This window comes from Crinia signifera, chromosome 8 (genome assembly GCF_055691185.1).
Source record: "Crinia signifera chromosome 8, ASM5569118v1, whole genome shotgun sequence".
Classification (NCBI taxonomy): Eukaryota; Metazoa; Chordata; class Amphibia; order Anura; family Myobatrachidae; genus Crinia; species Crinia signifera.
In genome coordinates, this window is record NC_139224.1 from 71,051,054 (window position 1) to 71,068,346 (window position 17,293).

General features: G+C 45.0%; 1 protein-coding gene across 2 annotated transcripts in view; it reads right to left on the reverse strand.

The window, feature by feature from the left end:
• Positions 1 to 894: 894 nt before the first annotated feature.
• FIRRM (FIGNL1 interacting regulator of recombination and mitosis) overlaps positions 895 to 17,293 on the reverse strand; it is a 127,740-nt gene continuing 111,341 nt past the window's right edge. For both annotated transcript variants that reach the window (XM_083156664.1, XM_083156663.1), the window contains 2 exons: positions 4,536 to 4,745; positions 895 to 1,124 (listed from right to left, as the gene is read on the reverse strand). In XM_083156664.1, the coding sequence (XP_083012790.1) occupies positions 4,536 to 4,745 (210 nt within the window). In that variant the 3' untranslated portion in view covers positions 895 to 1,124. The remainder of the gene's footprint in view (positions 1,125 to 4,535; positions 4,746 to 17,293) is intronic.

Sequence of the window (17,293 nt, forward strand, 5' to 3'; positions counted from 1 at the left end):
CTCCCAGTTGCTGCCCTATCATGTTCTAACCAATCAGGGAAGCGAGTAGCAGCAGTCAGCAGGACAGGTCAGATCGGTGTGGAGATCAGGGGAATTCTTGCTGCTCTTACACTCCAGGCTGCTGCCCTAGGCATAGGCCGATGCCCTAGTATGCCTATGCCGGCACTTGTCATGTCTTGCACAGGGCTGGCAGTTTTATCTCTGCCTGGGAGCAGCACAGTATCCTCATATGCGACTCTCTCCCTCCTCTGGTCCTCCCTGCACTCGCAGCGGCTGGTTGGCACTCTTCCAGCCAGCCGCTCCTCTCTTCTCCCCCCCCCCCCCCTCCTTAAGCACAACACTCCTCCAGTACAGTACTGGAGGAGTGTTGTGCGGTGCCACGGTCCGGCTACAGGGAGGGAAGGAAGGTCAGAAGGCAGCCGCTGCGAGTGCAGGGAGGGAGGGGAGAGAGGGGAGAGAGGAGCGGCTGGCTGGAAGAGTGCCAGCCAGCCGCTGTGAGTACAGGGGGGGGGGGGGGGGGGGGGGGAGCGGCTGGCTGGGCAGCTTACTTACTGTGCGTCTCTGAAGGCAGCCAGGCCAGGGACAATCCAGCGGCCAGCCCCAGAGGCGAAGCAGGAGGAAAAGCACTGTGGCGCCAAGGCAAAAGGGGAGGGGAGTGGGCACCTGACTTGTCAATAATGCAGGAAGGCCAATCACCTGCCTTCCTGCGTCAGAAAGCTGCAGAAAACAAAAGAGCACTTAAAAAAGGCATTTCCGGGTCGGGCGAGGAAAAGACGGAATGACATACCGTCCCATACCGCCCCACTTCGACCACTGGTTTGCAGTTTATATTAACAAACAACCTTCAACATGCATACAACTTGCATACATGTATGCAACATACAAGCCCACAAATCTAGCAAACATCTTTTTATTTTAAAGTGCATATGTATATAATAAAAAAACAATGACAATGTCTTTATTCACTTAAAGTCTTGCCAACATAGCTATATATATATTTGTGTGATAATTAATACAATGAATGCAGCTACAATTCAAATATTTCACATATACTGTACAGTATGTTGTTTAGGTTACAGTAAACTTTATCATGAAATAATGAATCATTTTATTGTAGAACCAACCTACAAATGAAAAAAAAAATTACAATAATATTAGTTCAACCAATATATTTTCAAAAATAAATTACATTAAAATGTTATAATGCTAAATTACTCAGCTGGAATTAGAACTGCACTGGATAATGTGTATGGTTTAATGCAGGCATGTCCAAACTGTGGCCCTCCAGCTGTTGTGAAACTACACATCCCAGCATGCCTTGCCATAGTTTTAGCATTTCCTAATAGCAAAACTGTGGCAAGGCAGGATGGGACTTGTAGTTTCAAAACAGCTGGAGGGTCATAGTTTGGACATGCCTGGTTTAATGGATCCTCCTTCCTGCTTATAGCTCTCCATAGCCGAGCATTTGCACCTATGGGGAGATTCAGAGTACTACACAACTTGCATCTCCACTTAATGCTGAATGGGACTGTAAACTAGAAGAGTATGGAGCATTTCTGCTTAAGGGGCATACACACAGGGAGATTTCCGGGCATTTTCTACGCGATCTCACTAGATCGCATAGAAAATGCCCCTACATCGCTCAGTGTGTAGGGGCCATAGAGATGCGTGGCTCCGCGTGTCGCTATCGCCCGGTGATTAATATTCAGCATGCTGGATATTAATCTAAATTGCCAGTCAGGCCAGTGTTCTCACCGGAGAACACTGGCCCTGACCGATCGTTCAGCACACAGCACCGACACATCACTGTTTGCTGAGTGATCTTGCTAAGCATTCTGAGCGATCTTGCTAAGCATTCTGAGCGATCTAGCATCATTCAGAACGCAAAGCAAATTTCCATGTTTTGTGAGGTTTGTCTAATCAGAAATTTCAGCCAGATATCTTGCCTCAGGGATAGGTCTGGTAAAAATGCACAACAGTAATGGCTAAAGCTATGTACAGCGGGCGATAGCGATGCGCAGCACCACAGCATGGCTATCACCCGGCTGAATAGATACTGCAGGCAAAAAAATTTTGACTAGGCACTGCAGTGTCTATTCAGCTGTACACGCGGGCTGCTGCTGGGTATGGTCGCTGGCTTATCTCCGGCAGCGACATCATGATTTTGACTACGCAAAATTACTTGGTCAAAAATTTCCCAACCTCAGCTATAGTTACCAACTTTTACTCAGCCCCCTAATATCAGTTATTCATTAATGAATTAAACATATTTAGATTTTTAAAATATTCTTCTTAAACACCATTTTCCACTACAACATGGTATTGTAGGTTAAAATTAAATGTCTATTCAGGTATCCTCATGTTCCTTCACTTTACATCAGTTAAATTTTTATAGTCAGATACTGTATCTATACCATACTATTGTGACATTTACATTTTTTCCATATAATATTCATCTTTTCATTTCCTACATCTAAATCTCTCAATGTTTGCAGTTCAGGTGCTACAGCACCCACAGACATTTAGAACTATTTAGAGTCCTAATAATTTAACGAACAATATACCTTAGCCAAAATCACTACGATTTATAATTCATAGTAAAATTGGAGTGGAGTAATCATGTTGTGTTATTTGGGAGATTGGAAAAGAAAAATTATTTATATGGTGGATAGTGCATTATAATGTTGTGATGCTGGCACTGTGCTAACAGCCAATTAAATATAACAGCTAATGGAATAAATATGACACAACATTTTTTATTTGAATTTATGTAACAAATGTGAGTGACGCTGGCATTTTTAGCGGATATTTTGTGCATCTCTCACAGAGATGTTGGCACTCCAGAAATATAGCAGTTCTACAGTATATGCTTAACCCTTTATTATATTTACTCATGCTTCAATAAAACAATAGGGTAGAGGTTGTTTTTTAAAATATAGTTTCAGAAAATACAGTAGTTTTTATTTAAAACATATTAAAAAATTTACAGTATGTCTTTAGAAACTGCAAGTGGTAGAAGGCGAAAATAAAAATTATAGTGATTGTTTCATAGATCAAAGGAACTTTTATTTATATTCAACTAGTCTTAATGTCCATTCGATGGATGGGCGAAAGTTTATGCTTATGTGATTCTCAAAAGTTTTGTAAAGTGAAAATGTTTTTTCATATAATGGACCCTTACAAGTCTTTAACCCATTCGGTGGTATGGGCGGAAATTTCTCGAGCCGAGTTGTGCTGCAGGAGCGAGATCTCCCTAAAAATTTCTGTGCATGTCACTGTAAAGAAAGGGTGCGCTAGTGGTGCCTCCAACGGTGAACCACTGGTGCACACCATCACCCCCCGTCGCTGATACCCCCGTTACCGATCCTCCCCATTGCAACTCGGGGAGGATCAGGGCCACTCGCGGAGTTCAGCTGCGCTCGGCCATTCGTGGGTTTGGGTGTCAGTAATGCCCGAACAGCTGAGCACCCCCGAGTGGCTGCAAACAGCTGAAGCCGGCCAGAAGAGCTGCCCCTTCTGTGGTGTGTATTTCTGGGGCAGGAACATTTACCACTCAAGGGGTTAAGGGAGTCTGTTTATTGTGTTGTATTCAGGGCCATTGAGAGGGGGGGGATACTTTTTACCCATGCATGGGACTGATGGAGCGGCCCGGGTCCTGCGCCCCTCTCCCTCACTGCAGAGATCGGGCAGTGGGAGTAGTGAACAGAGGCTGCCGCAGCAGCACATGCTGCTCAGTTCCATATGCTGGGCGGGGCAGAGACACAGCTGCAGCAGCAGCCTGTGCGCAGGCACACAGCCTGCACCCCCTGCAATTTATTTTACATTTCATTTCATTTTTTGCACTGGTAGCTGTTTTGGTAGGAATCTATACATATTTATTTTGTTTTATTTTTTACTTTAGTTGAAGTAGCCATCCCTTGTTTATGCTATGCCTCTATCACACCATTGGGATTTGTAGTTCTACAGTGATTTATTCAACTTAGTGCAATGTTCGAGAATAGTATTTCAAAACTACAAAGATAACTACATCTTATTTAAAAGTTTGTTTAATTGTAAATTATATACAGTTTTTTATGACAATTTAACAACAATTGCATATCCACCTATTCTTTCTATTCAATCGAAAGCAAGCTTTAGTACACCTTCAAGGAGAAGGCCCATATTCCTCTGTGCGTGGTGAATTCCATGACAAAATAAAAACTACTGTATTTTCTGAAACTATTTTTTAAAAAACAACCTCTACCCTATAGTTTTATTGAAGCATGATTAAATATAATAAGAAATATAGCAGTGCTATATGCTTAACCCTTTGAGTGCCAACATCTCTGTGAGAGATGCACAAAATATCCGCTAAAAATGCCAGCGTCGCTCACATCTGTTACATAAATTCAAATAAAAAATGTTGTGTAAAAAAAGGATAGATTTCCTACATAAGGCAAATATTACAGGTCATAATGATGAATAAAAATGTCTGCTTGCCAATTTTTACACCTATTTTGACAAATTCACTTGAAAGAGTTAAGAAAGGCACTTACCTATGCATTATTGGTGCACCTCTTTTGTAGTTTGGTTAATAGGGTTTGAATTCTGTAGAGTTTCTCTGGCAGCCATTCTGGTATGGCACCTTTCTGTAATAGGGACTGCACTGAAATTAAAGATTTCTCTGCTGTCTCCATATGGATTTTATATTTCTCATCATCATCATCATCATCAGATGCATCTTGTCGAGCTCGTTTTGTAGAAGGCTAGGGAATACAACAAACGACTTACTTGACAATTGAACAATCATTTACACAATACATACTGAAAATTCCCCTCACTGTGAGGGTGTATAATATCCCTTTTACACCACCGCAAAAAAATGGGTTTTCCTTCCTGGACCCGGGTCAGCGGTGGTGTAAATGGGATTAACAGGTTGGACAGGGGCACACACAGCCTCCGCTGCTGTCTGCTGTACTCTGCAGACAGCAGCGGAGGTAGGGAGTAGGTGAATGGATGCCTGTGTGCGGCATCCTTTCACCTCATGGGCGGGGGCTGGGGGCAACCCAGCAGCTTACCTTGGGTGCTGGGCTTGCCCCCAGCTCGGCGGTCTGGGGCGTGGTGATCGTGATGATGATGATGTCATCTCCAAGCACCGGCTCAGGAACCGCCTCCGCCGGTATAAAAGGTAACAAACTCCGGGTCGCACGCGGGTTGAAGCCCCGGTGCGATTCGGCGTTTTGGTGTCAAACGGGTACAATACTACAATGGCTAGAGGGAGCATCTCTGACTCCAGAGAGGGCAAACAGATTATTGTACATAATCATTTATTATTATTATTGTTTATTTATATGGAGCCATAGCACCTGTCAATACATAGATGAGCAAAAGAACAAAATCAAGAAAACAGTGATTTACAATACAAATGCAAACTAGGACAAGTACATGTTAAATAAAATACAGTAGCAGCAGCGGACACTGAGGCAATTATAACAGTGTCAGAGATATATTCTTAGAAAACCACACAAGGAGAGAGGGCCCTGTTCCTTAGATCTTACATTCTAAAGGAAAGGGGCAGACAAACTGGGGTGAGAAATGGTTACATTTAATGAAGTGGGTCTTGAGAGCCCATTTAAAGTTTTGTAGGGAGGTGGCAAGTCTGATACGGAGCATGACGAAAAAAATCCTGGAGTCGGGAATGGGAGGAAGTAAGCAGTTTGCAGGAGAGGTGACGTGTATTTGTGGAGCGGAGAAGACGGGTGGGAGGGTAAAGAGAGACGAGGTCAGATATGTAGATGGGAGAGGAATGGGTGATGGCTTTGTAAGTGAGAGTAAGAAGCTTGAATTGTATTCTGAAGGGAAAGGGAAGCCAGTGCAGCGTTTGTAAGAGAGGGGAGGTGTACATAGTAAGTTTGGAGAGGAAGATGAGCCAGGCAGCAGCATTGGGGATAGATTGCAGTGGAGAGAGGTGTTTTCAGGTAGGCCAGAAATTAGTATATTACAGTAGTCAAAACTGGATATGACTAGTGAGTGGATGATGAGCTTTGTAGTATCCTGGGTGAGATAGGGTCTGATCCCAAAATATTTTTGAGGTGGAAATGACAGGACTGTAACAGATGCTTAATATGTGGTTTAAAGGAGAGAGAGGAATCAAGAGTAACTCCAAGGCAGCGTACTTGGTGGCTAGAGGAGATTGTTGGTGGCTAGAGGAGATTGTTGGTGGCTAGAGGAGATGTTGTTCCATCAATAGAGAGTGAAGTTGTGGAAGGTGAGGTTATGTGGGAGGGCGGGAAGATGATCAGCTCACTCTTACACATGTTTAGTTTAAGAAAGCGAAGGGAGATCCAAGAAGAGATAGTTGGAAATACCAGTGAGGAGAGCAGAAGATAGGTAGATTTGGGTATCATCAGCATATAGGTGATATTTGAAGTCGAATGAGCTCACTTAGTGATGATAATGGCATTTATTAAAGGAAACCCAGGTTATTCACCATGGCATATGGAAAGTTATAGGCCAAAACAAGTCTGGGAAAGAGGACAGTGTGCCTGTGATACTGATTACAACAAGTTTCAAAGATTCTGGACCACTTGCTATCATCTTGTTCTGGTTTGCATTGTTTATGTTGTTATCATATATAATGAAATGGAAATGAGGGTCAAGATGCCATTGAAAATGGAATGAATGTGTGTGGTACTTCCTCATGTTTGGACTTATTTTAACTTAAAAAGATAACTACAGTGTACCCTGTTTGAGGAGTTATATTAATACTGGTAAAAGGTATTTCAATAATCTATAAATAAAAAAGTAATTTCAAAAGTCGAATTAGTAACTCAGTTATTTTGTTTCTGAAGGATTTTTTTTTGTAAGGTGATACGGTAATTGGTTTATCCAATACAACAATATAGGATCTTGTCTCAAGATACAATAATTCTTGTTCATAGTGTCACTTTATCGGAGGCTCAGATGAAATTCTTGTCTTCCTGAAATTATGCTATTTGTGGGATTATCACAAATCAGGAAAAACTATTACCCTTTGGAATGTTTCTTATGTATGATTTAGAATGTTTGCTGTATAATGGAGAAAAATCCTTCTATTCATATAATAAAAATAATTCAGGTGATATTGAAGTTAACAGGGTTTTTCTGTGTGTAAATGACAACTTTAAAATATAGAGCCAGAGTCCTCAACACAAATAAATAGGAGGTTGTCAAAATTATAGATCTTGCTCATCAGGGTAGGTAAAAAGTAATAACACTATGTATTAGAAGTGGAGTGTGCCACTGCCCAGTCTCCAACAACATGGCTCCTTAAGGGATGCTTAATTTTCCTTTCCAAGACAGCCGTAGATATTATAATTGTGCGGTGCTATCTTGTTCACTGTGTATAAAGGGTCCATACACACTGGGCGACTATGCCCAGCATGCATGGACAGTGATGATCGAGTTCATCGCTGGTGGAAAGCCGCTCAGTGCATACACACTGAGCAGCTTTCCCCCTGCCTGGCGCCAACGGAGGGGGGAGGACAGCTTTGCATAGTGCAGTGCTATGCAAAGCAATCCTCAAAGCTGCACATCTGCTGGTATAACAGCAGATGAACGGCTTTCCCGACGATGATGCAGAAGCATGCAGCAGTGCTCATCGCTGGGCATACACACTGGGCGGCTTTGAGCAGAAAGCCACTCAAACCTGCTCAAAGTCACCCAGTGTGTATGGGCCTTAAGTGTTACAGTGGAGGAGGACTGTTCTCCCTTAACCACTTGAGTGGTATGCCCGGAAATTTCTCGGGCTCAGCTGTGCCGCCGCAGCAGCCTGTCCTGGAAAATTTCCAGGCATACCAATAAAATGAAGGTGTGTGCCAGTGGTGTCCAGGTGTGCACCACTGGCGCATCACCTGTCCAGGCCCCCCCCCCCCCCCAGTGGCCGCTCTGATGTCCCCTCCCCTCAATCCCCCTCACCTCTCAGCTCCCCTGCCGCCATTAGTTCTATTGATTGACAGGCGGCAGGCTCGGGGGGACTCGGGAGAGTTCAGGCACCCGAGTCCTCCCGTGCCGCTGCGAAACATCCCCGAGCCTGCCGCCTGTCTGATGACTGACAAGCGGCTGGGGCAGCGGCGGCATGGGAGCTCCGGAGCAAAGGTGAGGGGGGAGGCGGGGGCTTCTTATGATCTTCTTGTGCCCTGGTAGGTTTGTCCTGCCCCAGCAAAACCCACCACTCAAGGGGTTAAGCTCCTGAGACAAGTACTCGCAAATGATCACTGTGTAAGAAACTGCACAATTAATGAAATACCTCCGCTACATGGTCTGAATATCCAGTGTAACTGAGCATGACTGCACAAATCTCCCATCCAATAAACGGCACAACCTTGTTAAGTATCAGTGGACTGGAGGCCTGAATTAATTACATATATGCTGGAGTGTACACCGCTATGCTAAACCACCAAGTTGTACACACATGGGGCAGCACATACGGTGTAATGGATAGCATTACTGTCTCACAGTGCTGAGGTCATGGGTTCGATTCCCATATGGCCCTAACTGTGTGGAGCTTGTATATTCTCCCCATGCTTGCATGGATTTACTCCGGGTACTCTGGTTACCACCCACAATCCAAAAAATATACTGGTAGGTTAATTGGCTTACAACAAAATCAACCCTAGAATATCTGTGTGTGCATGTACATGTGGTAGGGAATATAGATTGTAAGCTCCACTGGGGACTGATGTGAATGTTCAAATATTCTCTGTAAAGGGCTGCGTAATATGTATGCGCTATATAAGAAACTGTTGTTGTTATTATTATTAATAATATACAACACTGTTCTTCTGATATACAAAAACACATGCATAGTATTGCAACCAGGCACTAGAACCATAAATTAACAAATGATAGAACATGACAAGTGCCCTATGGTGTGGTATTTTGAAATCAATCATATTATATTCAAACATGTGTAATGCCCGGGATACGGACGTTAGGTCAGCACTATGACGGTCGACCACTAAAGGTTTAATCACGAAATAGGTCTACATGGCTAAGGATGACAGTCGAAATTCGGGACAAAAAAAGTGAAAACCTCATGTCGACCTTTTGAATGTTGACCTAAGCCCTGTCAACCTTTAGTGGTCAACCTAATGTATGTCGACCTTCAAAGTGTCAACCCTATGAGTTTTAGAAGCTGAAGTAGGCTTTGATATCCTCTCCAAGGATGTAGATACCTGTACTGCATCAACTTAGATTAATGAGAAATTCTAGTTGAGGGCTAAGGGCTTTCTTGAGGGATATTAACTTAAGGACCTGGTATATTCCCAATTAGACTCGAATTGCCATAAATAAATGCTAATTTGGCCTGAGTTGATAAAGGGATTTTTGTAAGAACTTACCGTTCGAATCCCTTTCTCTGATATGGTCCTGGTGACACAGCTTCACATTGGGATGTAGGAGGGTCCGCAGGAGCCAGGCACCTATCCTAAAGCTTTTGGAGGGTAGGCTCCTCCCCTACTGCATCCCAGACTCCTCAGTTCAATCTTTTTAAAGCCACTGGAATACATTAACTCAGTACAACGCCTGCACATATTATATGCACAATTTTAAATTTAACTTTTTTAACCATTTATAACATGAAACATCATGAACACTGGCATACTTACTGAGCGTAAGGGAGAGATCGCTGTGTCACCAGGACCATATCAGAGAAAGGGATTCGAACGGTAAGTTCTTACAAAAATCCCTTTTTCTCTTTCAATGGTCCTGGTGACACAGCTTCACATTGGGACGTTCCAGAGACGGTCCTTTTGGGTGGGTACGCTCAGGTCTGCAGTTTTCATCACTGCTCGCCCGAATGATGCGTCCACCGACGCGAACTCATGGAACCTATCGAATTTGGCAAAAGTATGAACAGATGACCAAGTGGCAGCCCTGCAAACCTGCTCAGCTGTCGCCCCATGTCAAACCGCCCCAGAGGTGGTGACTGATCTGGTGGTATGCGCATTAATCCTGGCTGGCACAGGCCTACCAACTTTAGTATATGCAAACGCTATAACAGAACGCAACCACCTAGCAACGGTCTGCTTAGAAGCAGGCCAACTATTATTTTGTACATCATACAAAACTAGCAAAGTATCAGTCTTCCTGACACTCTTTCCTCTGTCCACATAAATGCGCAAGGCGCGCACAACATCCAAATTCCTCAATTTGCCCCTTTTCCTTGAACCCTCTGGGGTTGAAACACAGGCATAACTATCTCCTGATTTAGCTGAAAAGCAGAGACTACTTTTGGTAAAACATTTTTGGGGTACTGTCCGAAAGACAGCCCTATCATCATGACATATAAAGGAGGAAGACTTGCAGGACAAAGCTCCCAACTCCGATACTCTTTTTTGCTGACGCCACCGCCAACAAAAATACCAGTTTCCCTGTAAGGAATCTAAGGTCAGCCGACCTTAACGGCTCAAAAGGCGCCTTTTGAAGGTACTCCAGAACCAGAGATAATTCCCCTGGCGCTACTGGTTGCTTGTAGGGAGGTTTAATTCGAGACACCCCCTGCAGGAAGGTCTGAACTTCCGGGATTAATGCAACCCTTCTTCGGAAAGAAATTGACAAGGCCAAGATATGTACTTTGAGTGACTGAAGGCCTAACCCAGAGGAAAGGCCATCCTGTAAAAACTCCAACAATTTTAGCCATTTTAAATCGCGATGTGTGTGACTTCTGTCTTTCACACCATCGAATATAGGTCTTCCAGACCCTATACTAATTTACAGAAGACACTGACTCTCTGGCTTTAATCATTGTGTTAACCACCGCCTCTGAGAATCCTATGTTCCGCAAAATGGCGGTTTCAACAGCCAGGCCGTCAAAATTAATCGAGATGGTTAAACGGTCCTTGTTTTAGATGGTCTGACCTCAGAGGTAGACGCCACGAGTCCACAGAGAATCTCTGAAGCCTCGAGTACCAGGACCTCCTTGGCCAATCTGGGCCCACTAAAATTACTGGAATTGTCTGGGCCTGTATCTTTTTCAACACTCTTGCCAGCATTGGCACTGGCGGAAAATCATAAAGAAGATTCCCCTCCCAGGGGATAGTCATGGCATCCACTGTTTCTGCCAGTGGATCCCCCGTCCTGGCATAAAACCTGGGTACCTGATGGTTGAACCTGGATGCCATCAGGTCCCTATCCGGGGTTCCCCACCTCCGTATAATCTGGTGGAATACTTGTGGGTTCAGGCTCCATTTCCCTTCCATCAGCTCCTCCCTGCTCAGGAAGTCGGCCTCTATATTCTCCACTCCTGGTATGAATATTGCTGATAATGCTGGAACATTCTGTTCCGCCCACAAGAAGATTCGGGACACCTCCCACATAGCCAGCTTGCTGCGTGTGCCTCCCTGGTGATTCAGATACACCACAGCTGTGGCGTTGTCGGTCTGAATGCCTAAAGGGAGCCCTTGTAATCTTTTCTCCCGCCAGAGAAAACATCTTCCACACAGCCCTGAGTTCCACGATGTTGATCGGTAAGGCAGACTCCTCTGAAGTCCACAAGCCTTGCAGACGCAGGTCCACGACTACTGCCCCCCAGCCTCTGAGACTGGCGTCGGTAGTGACTACCAGCCAGCTCCAGGACTGCAGGGACCGACCCCCCGAAGGGAATCCACCTCCATCCACCATTTCAGGAAGGATCGAGTTTCTGAAAACAACACTATTTGTTCTGACATCATGGTCTGAGTATTCCCTGACCAGCCTGTCAGAATGTTCCACTGGAACACTCTAGAGTGGAACCTGGCGAACTGTAACGTCTTGAAAGACGCCACCATCTTCCCCAGCAGTTTGAGGCACCTCCATACTGATGTGCTCTGAGACCCGAGGATCTCCTGTACCAAGGCAGCCAGATCCCTGGCCTTTGCCTCTGGTAGAAACACCCGATGCAATTTGGTATCCAAAACCATCCCCAAGAATTGGAGTCTCTGTGACGGCACCAATTGAGACTTTTGTAAATTTAAAAATCAGCCGTGAATCTGCAAAACCTGATGGTTTCTGTCAAGTGACTCTTCAACTTGTCTGCTGACTCCGCTTTAAACCGCAGGTCGTCCAAAAATGGAATCACCATGATTTCCCTCAGTCGAAGCACAGCCGCCATTACTGACATAATTTTGGTGAATACCCTTGACGCTGTGGCCAGACCGAAGGGCAACGCCTGGAATTGCAAGAGAAGGTCTCCTATTGCACACCTCAATAGAGCCTGATGTTCTGGGTGGATAGGAACATGCAAGTATGCGTCCTGGACATCCATGGACGCTAAAAATTCTCCCTGGTCCAGGCTTAGCAGCACAGACCGTAGAGACTCTATTTTGAAATGGTCTACCCACAAATGGATATTAATGACTTTAAGTTTAGGATCAGCTGAAAGACCCGTCTGGTTTGGGCACCAAAAACAGAGTGGAATAAAAAACCTTTTTTCCACTCCGCTCTGGGGACCGGGACTACCACACCCTTCTCTAAAAGAGAATGAGCCGCTCCCAAGAGAGCTGTACGGAGCCGAGCCTCCTTTGGTAGTGGTGTAGAAATGAACCTTCTCGGTGGAAGACCTTTGAAGGGAATCTTTTAACCCTGGGTTATAATTTCTAACACCCAAGAGTCCCGGTCTAACAGTGCCCATGCGTCTTTGAACAGTGACAGACGTCCCCCTTCCTTAATCACCGCCGGGCAAAACCCCTGACAGTCAGGCGGAAGATTTGTCCTCTCCTTTGGTTTCTTATGAAAGGAACAAAATTTTGACTTTGGGGCCTTGCCCCTGGAGAACTGAGTCTATCCTTTAAAGGACTGTCCTCGAAAGGACGCACCTCCTCTAGGGGAGGGCCGAAAGGACGGCCTGCAAGCAGAAAACCTTCATGTCTGCTTGGCTGCAGGGGTAGGCAGGAAAGTGCTGTCTTCCACCTGTGGCCTGCTTAATAGTCTCTTCCAGTTCTGAACCAAATAACAGCTTTCCTTTAAAAGCTAATGCCTCTAAGCCTTCTTAGACTCGTTATCTGCCTTCCAAGCTATAAGCCAGAGCACTCTCCTGGCATTGACAGACACTGAGGAAACTCTGGCAGCCATTTTGAGAGCTTCCTGCTCAGCCCACATACTCTGCAGCAGCTTTAGGCTTCTCCGCAAGTAGCAACACACAAGGAACAGTATGTCAAATAGTGTACAGGTCAATGACCCACCAATCATGGCCTTAGAGACCCAGGCTGGAGCAATCAGAGGGCGGAGTGTAGCCCACCCCTTTCAACCACTGCCTTGCTTGAAGGCTGTTCCCCCCCCTGCACTGGTAGCACAGTGGCTTTTGACAAGCATGCCACAGAAGCATCTACCACTGGAACCTTCTCCCAGAGGTCTGCATGATCCTCAGGCATGGGATACAGGCTTAAACATCTTTTAGGTATCTAAAACCTTTTATCAGGGGTTTTCCAATAAATCTTGTAAACCCTCGTCTGCAGGGAGATATCATTTTCCTTACGCTGTCTCTTAAAAACAACCTTTGCAGGAGTTTTTTCTTCAGACAAATTCAATGCCTGTTTAACAGCAGTAAACAAATCCTCCACCCCTGAGGTTGAGGTCTGTGTACTCTCCTTCCTCATCAGCAGCTAACAATGGCACTGAATAAGACCTTTTAGGGGTCCCCACAGAATAACCATAAAACTTGTCCAACAAGTAATTTAACCCCTTCCCGACCGGGCGTTTTTTGTTAATTTTTTTTTTTTTCCTCCTCGCGTTCAAATAAGCGTAACTTTTTTAATTTTCTGGCTATATAGACACATGAGGGCTTTTTTTTGCGGGACAAGTTGTACTTTTTAATGGTACCATTTACTATACCGTATAATATTCTGGGGAATCAGGAAATAATTCAATGTGGGGTAAAAAGGAAAAAAAACGCAATTCAACAATTTTGCGCTGGTTACGGTTTTTTTGGAGTTCATAGTTCGTTTAAAATGATGGGTTATCTTTATTCTATGGGTCGTTACGATTCCGGTGATATCAAACTTATATAGTTTTCGTTACGTTTTACCACTAAAAAAAAATAGAAAATTTTACGTTTTTTCTAATTTGCGTCGCGTCGCCATGTTCTGCGGCTTATAACTTTTTTATTTTTCCACCTACGGACCTGGGTGAGGGCTCATTTTTTGCGGGCTGAAGTGTACTTTTTAATTAATACCACTATGGGATATGTGCGACTTTCTGATCTCTTTTAGTTACATTTTTTTGGGTAGGCGATGCGACCAAAAAACGTAGTTTTGGCGTTGGGAATGTTTTTCCGTTTACGCCTTTAACCGTGTGGGATAACTAATGTTATATTTTAATAGATCGGACTTTTAGGAACGCGGCGATACCAAATATGTTTAATTTTTTTATTTTTTATTTATTTTTATTTGTGAAATGGGGAAAGGGGGGTGATTTGAACTTTTAATATTTTTTTTATTTTTAAACTTATTTTTTTTTTTTTTTTACTTTTACTACAAGGCCCCCTAGTGTACTTGACCACTAGGGGGCGCGATCGCCTGTACTAGGTTCAGCCATAGAGCTCTATGGCTGAACATAGTGATTTTCAGCACTTCCTATTACATCCTGCCTCAGGCAGGATGTAATAGGAATGCTGACACGGCCAGCACAGGGGTCTACATAAGACCCCTGGCTGCCATGGCAACCGATCGGCACCCTCCGATCTCGCCGCGGGGGCCCCCGATCGGCGCCGGAGGGGGGAGCCCCCCCTCCGATCAGCTATTTAAGCACTGCGGGCGCTTTGCCCGCGGTGCTTAAAGGGTTAAACGGCCACGATCGGCGAACTCGCCGCTCATGGCCGTGAGAGCAGGTACCTGGCTGTAATATACAGCCATTACCTGCTCTCTTTCAAGCCAGCTCACTTCGTGAGCTGGCTTGATTCCCCCGCAACCGACACATGACGTACATATACGTCATGTGTCGGGAAGGGGTTAAACCTGCTGATTCCCATAGCAGTATCCTTCATGACCTGCAATAAGTCAGGATCTGTCTGGGTCCGAGGCAAAGAGCTAGACGGACTGCTGAGAGAATGGCAATGGTCTAGGGGAAGTTACCAGCCATCACTCTGCCTGTCCAGTAATGCACCAAAGCATTTTTAGACCTGCCCAGGGACTTAGCCCTCGCAAGCTCCGATGCACTACCCTCTGGAGTTCACTCCCCATGGGTTTCACAGCAGCGCAATAAATACATAAGCCCCCCTTATCTGCTCAGGGACAAATTTCAGTGTATAACCACTGCAAGCGCTCAATGCATTATAGGCTCCCTCCCCCAAAACCACAGACTGTTGCTCAGACCTGATGTTCTCAATTAACACAGTCACAGCATTAAATGTACATACATTATATACCGAACCAATATATTCAGTTCACTTAGCTTTCTGTAGTCTTCAGAATGGGGAAAGCGATGCCCAGGAAATCCAATCACTCTGTCAGGATCTGTCAGCCAGCTCAGCTCCGCTGCAAGCGTTCTGAATGGCGCCAAAACAGAGTGAGGGAAGAGACCAAGTCCCTGCTGCTGCTGCGGGGTCCGTGACTTTTGGCGCCAACCACCCCCAGACAGCCGCTCCCATTGTAGGATCTCCTAGTTCCAGTATCTCCCCCTCAGCTGGGGACCACTCGGAACATGCCTGTAACAACACTGCTGTCCTCTCATATCAGGAGCTCAGTGTGTAAGCTCCGCAGAAAATGGCCGCCGCCATCACGGAGCGCCTGTCCCCCATGATCCCCACCTAGCGTGAAGCCGGTTTCAGAGCGCTCCGGAGCCCAGGCAGCTTCTTAAAAGAAGCTGTAAGCGCTGCACAGGGAGGCCAGACAGCGTCTCCTCTGTGCACAGCGAGCTGACAGGACGCGCTTCTGTCAGCTCCTGCTGCGCTAGCAGTGTGAGGATTCACTAATGAGAATCCTCACACTGTGCCTACCTAGCTAGTGTAAAAGTTAATAAAATAATAAAAACCCTAACTAACTCTACTCCTTCGGCTGCTCCGGCAGCCCTTTAGAATAGCACCCACTCCAGTGGGCACCTAACACGAACTGAGGAGTCTGGGATGCAGTAGGGGAGGAGCCTACCCTCCAAAAGCTTTAGGATAGGTGCCTGGCTCCTGCGGACCCTCCTACATCCCAATGTGAAGCTGTGTCACCAGGACCATTGAAAGAGAAAGTATAGATGGTTAAAACACGTCTTATGCGGTAACAGGTGAGATTGTATCTACATTTCCCCCTCACAAATGGCCCCCTGGTACAGTCCAACATCAAGATTCTTTGCATGCAATTTAGAGCAGGCAAAACTTCTTAATACAAATTTCACATTTAGGTTGTACTTTTGATGGGCTGCTCTTTCCTGGACATAAGTACTGTAGGTATAGAGGAAAAAGTTCCAATGACAGAATAGAGGAAGAATACAGCTACGGAAAAAGGACATACCACTTTTAATTAGCCAACAACACACCTCAGACACAATCCTTCCACCACAAATTTTATCAGCTGAATCTAGCTGTAAAGTATCAAACTAATTTTTATGATATAAGGCAGTGGTTCCCAAACTATGTGCCTAGGCACTTAACACTTATTTTCACTTTCATCCCTATTGTGTGTTTTATTTCAATGTAATTCATTTCTAACCTCTACCTCTCACTACTTCACCTCTCACTATTTTATCTCTCATTTTTTTACCTCTCACTTACTTATCCCTGCTATCTTTTAGCAGCCTCTCTCACTAACCTATCCTCACTTTGTTTCACTATATATTTCTTTCAGTCTTGTGTTGCCCTGGGGTCACTCAGCTGCACCATTTTGGGGTGCCCTGTGCCCTAGATTTGTACCCCGCAAAATGTTAGGGACTTGCCCGACTAATGAGGTCACCTGGTCGCGGTGGGCAAGCCGTTACTTATGGCCATAACTAAGCGAAGAACCTCGCTAAAAATGCAAAATTTTATTGCAAAAATGTTTAAATTGGGAGTTTAATTTGTGCACCTGCACCCTTGACTTTGTATGCAGTTCTACTGAAAGGTCTCCGCAGGGTCGCACCTCTCAATTGGTGTGCACCCCAGGACCCCACCCCTGTATATGTGCCTAGGCACCCTGGGGTGCCTCAGGACACTTGCAGGGGTGCTTTGGGTTGGTGGACCAGGATCAATTCATATTATGAATGGTCAATGTAACAGGCAAAACCAGTGCTGGTGGCTGCCAATCATAATATATGTGCACAAACAGAAGCAAATCCTGCCCCTCACCAGATAACTGTGACATATAAACTCAATGCACTTAATTTAATATTTTTTTCTGAA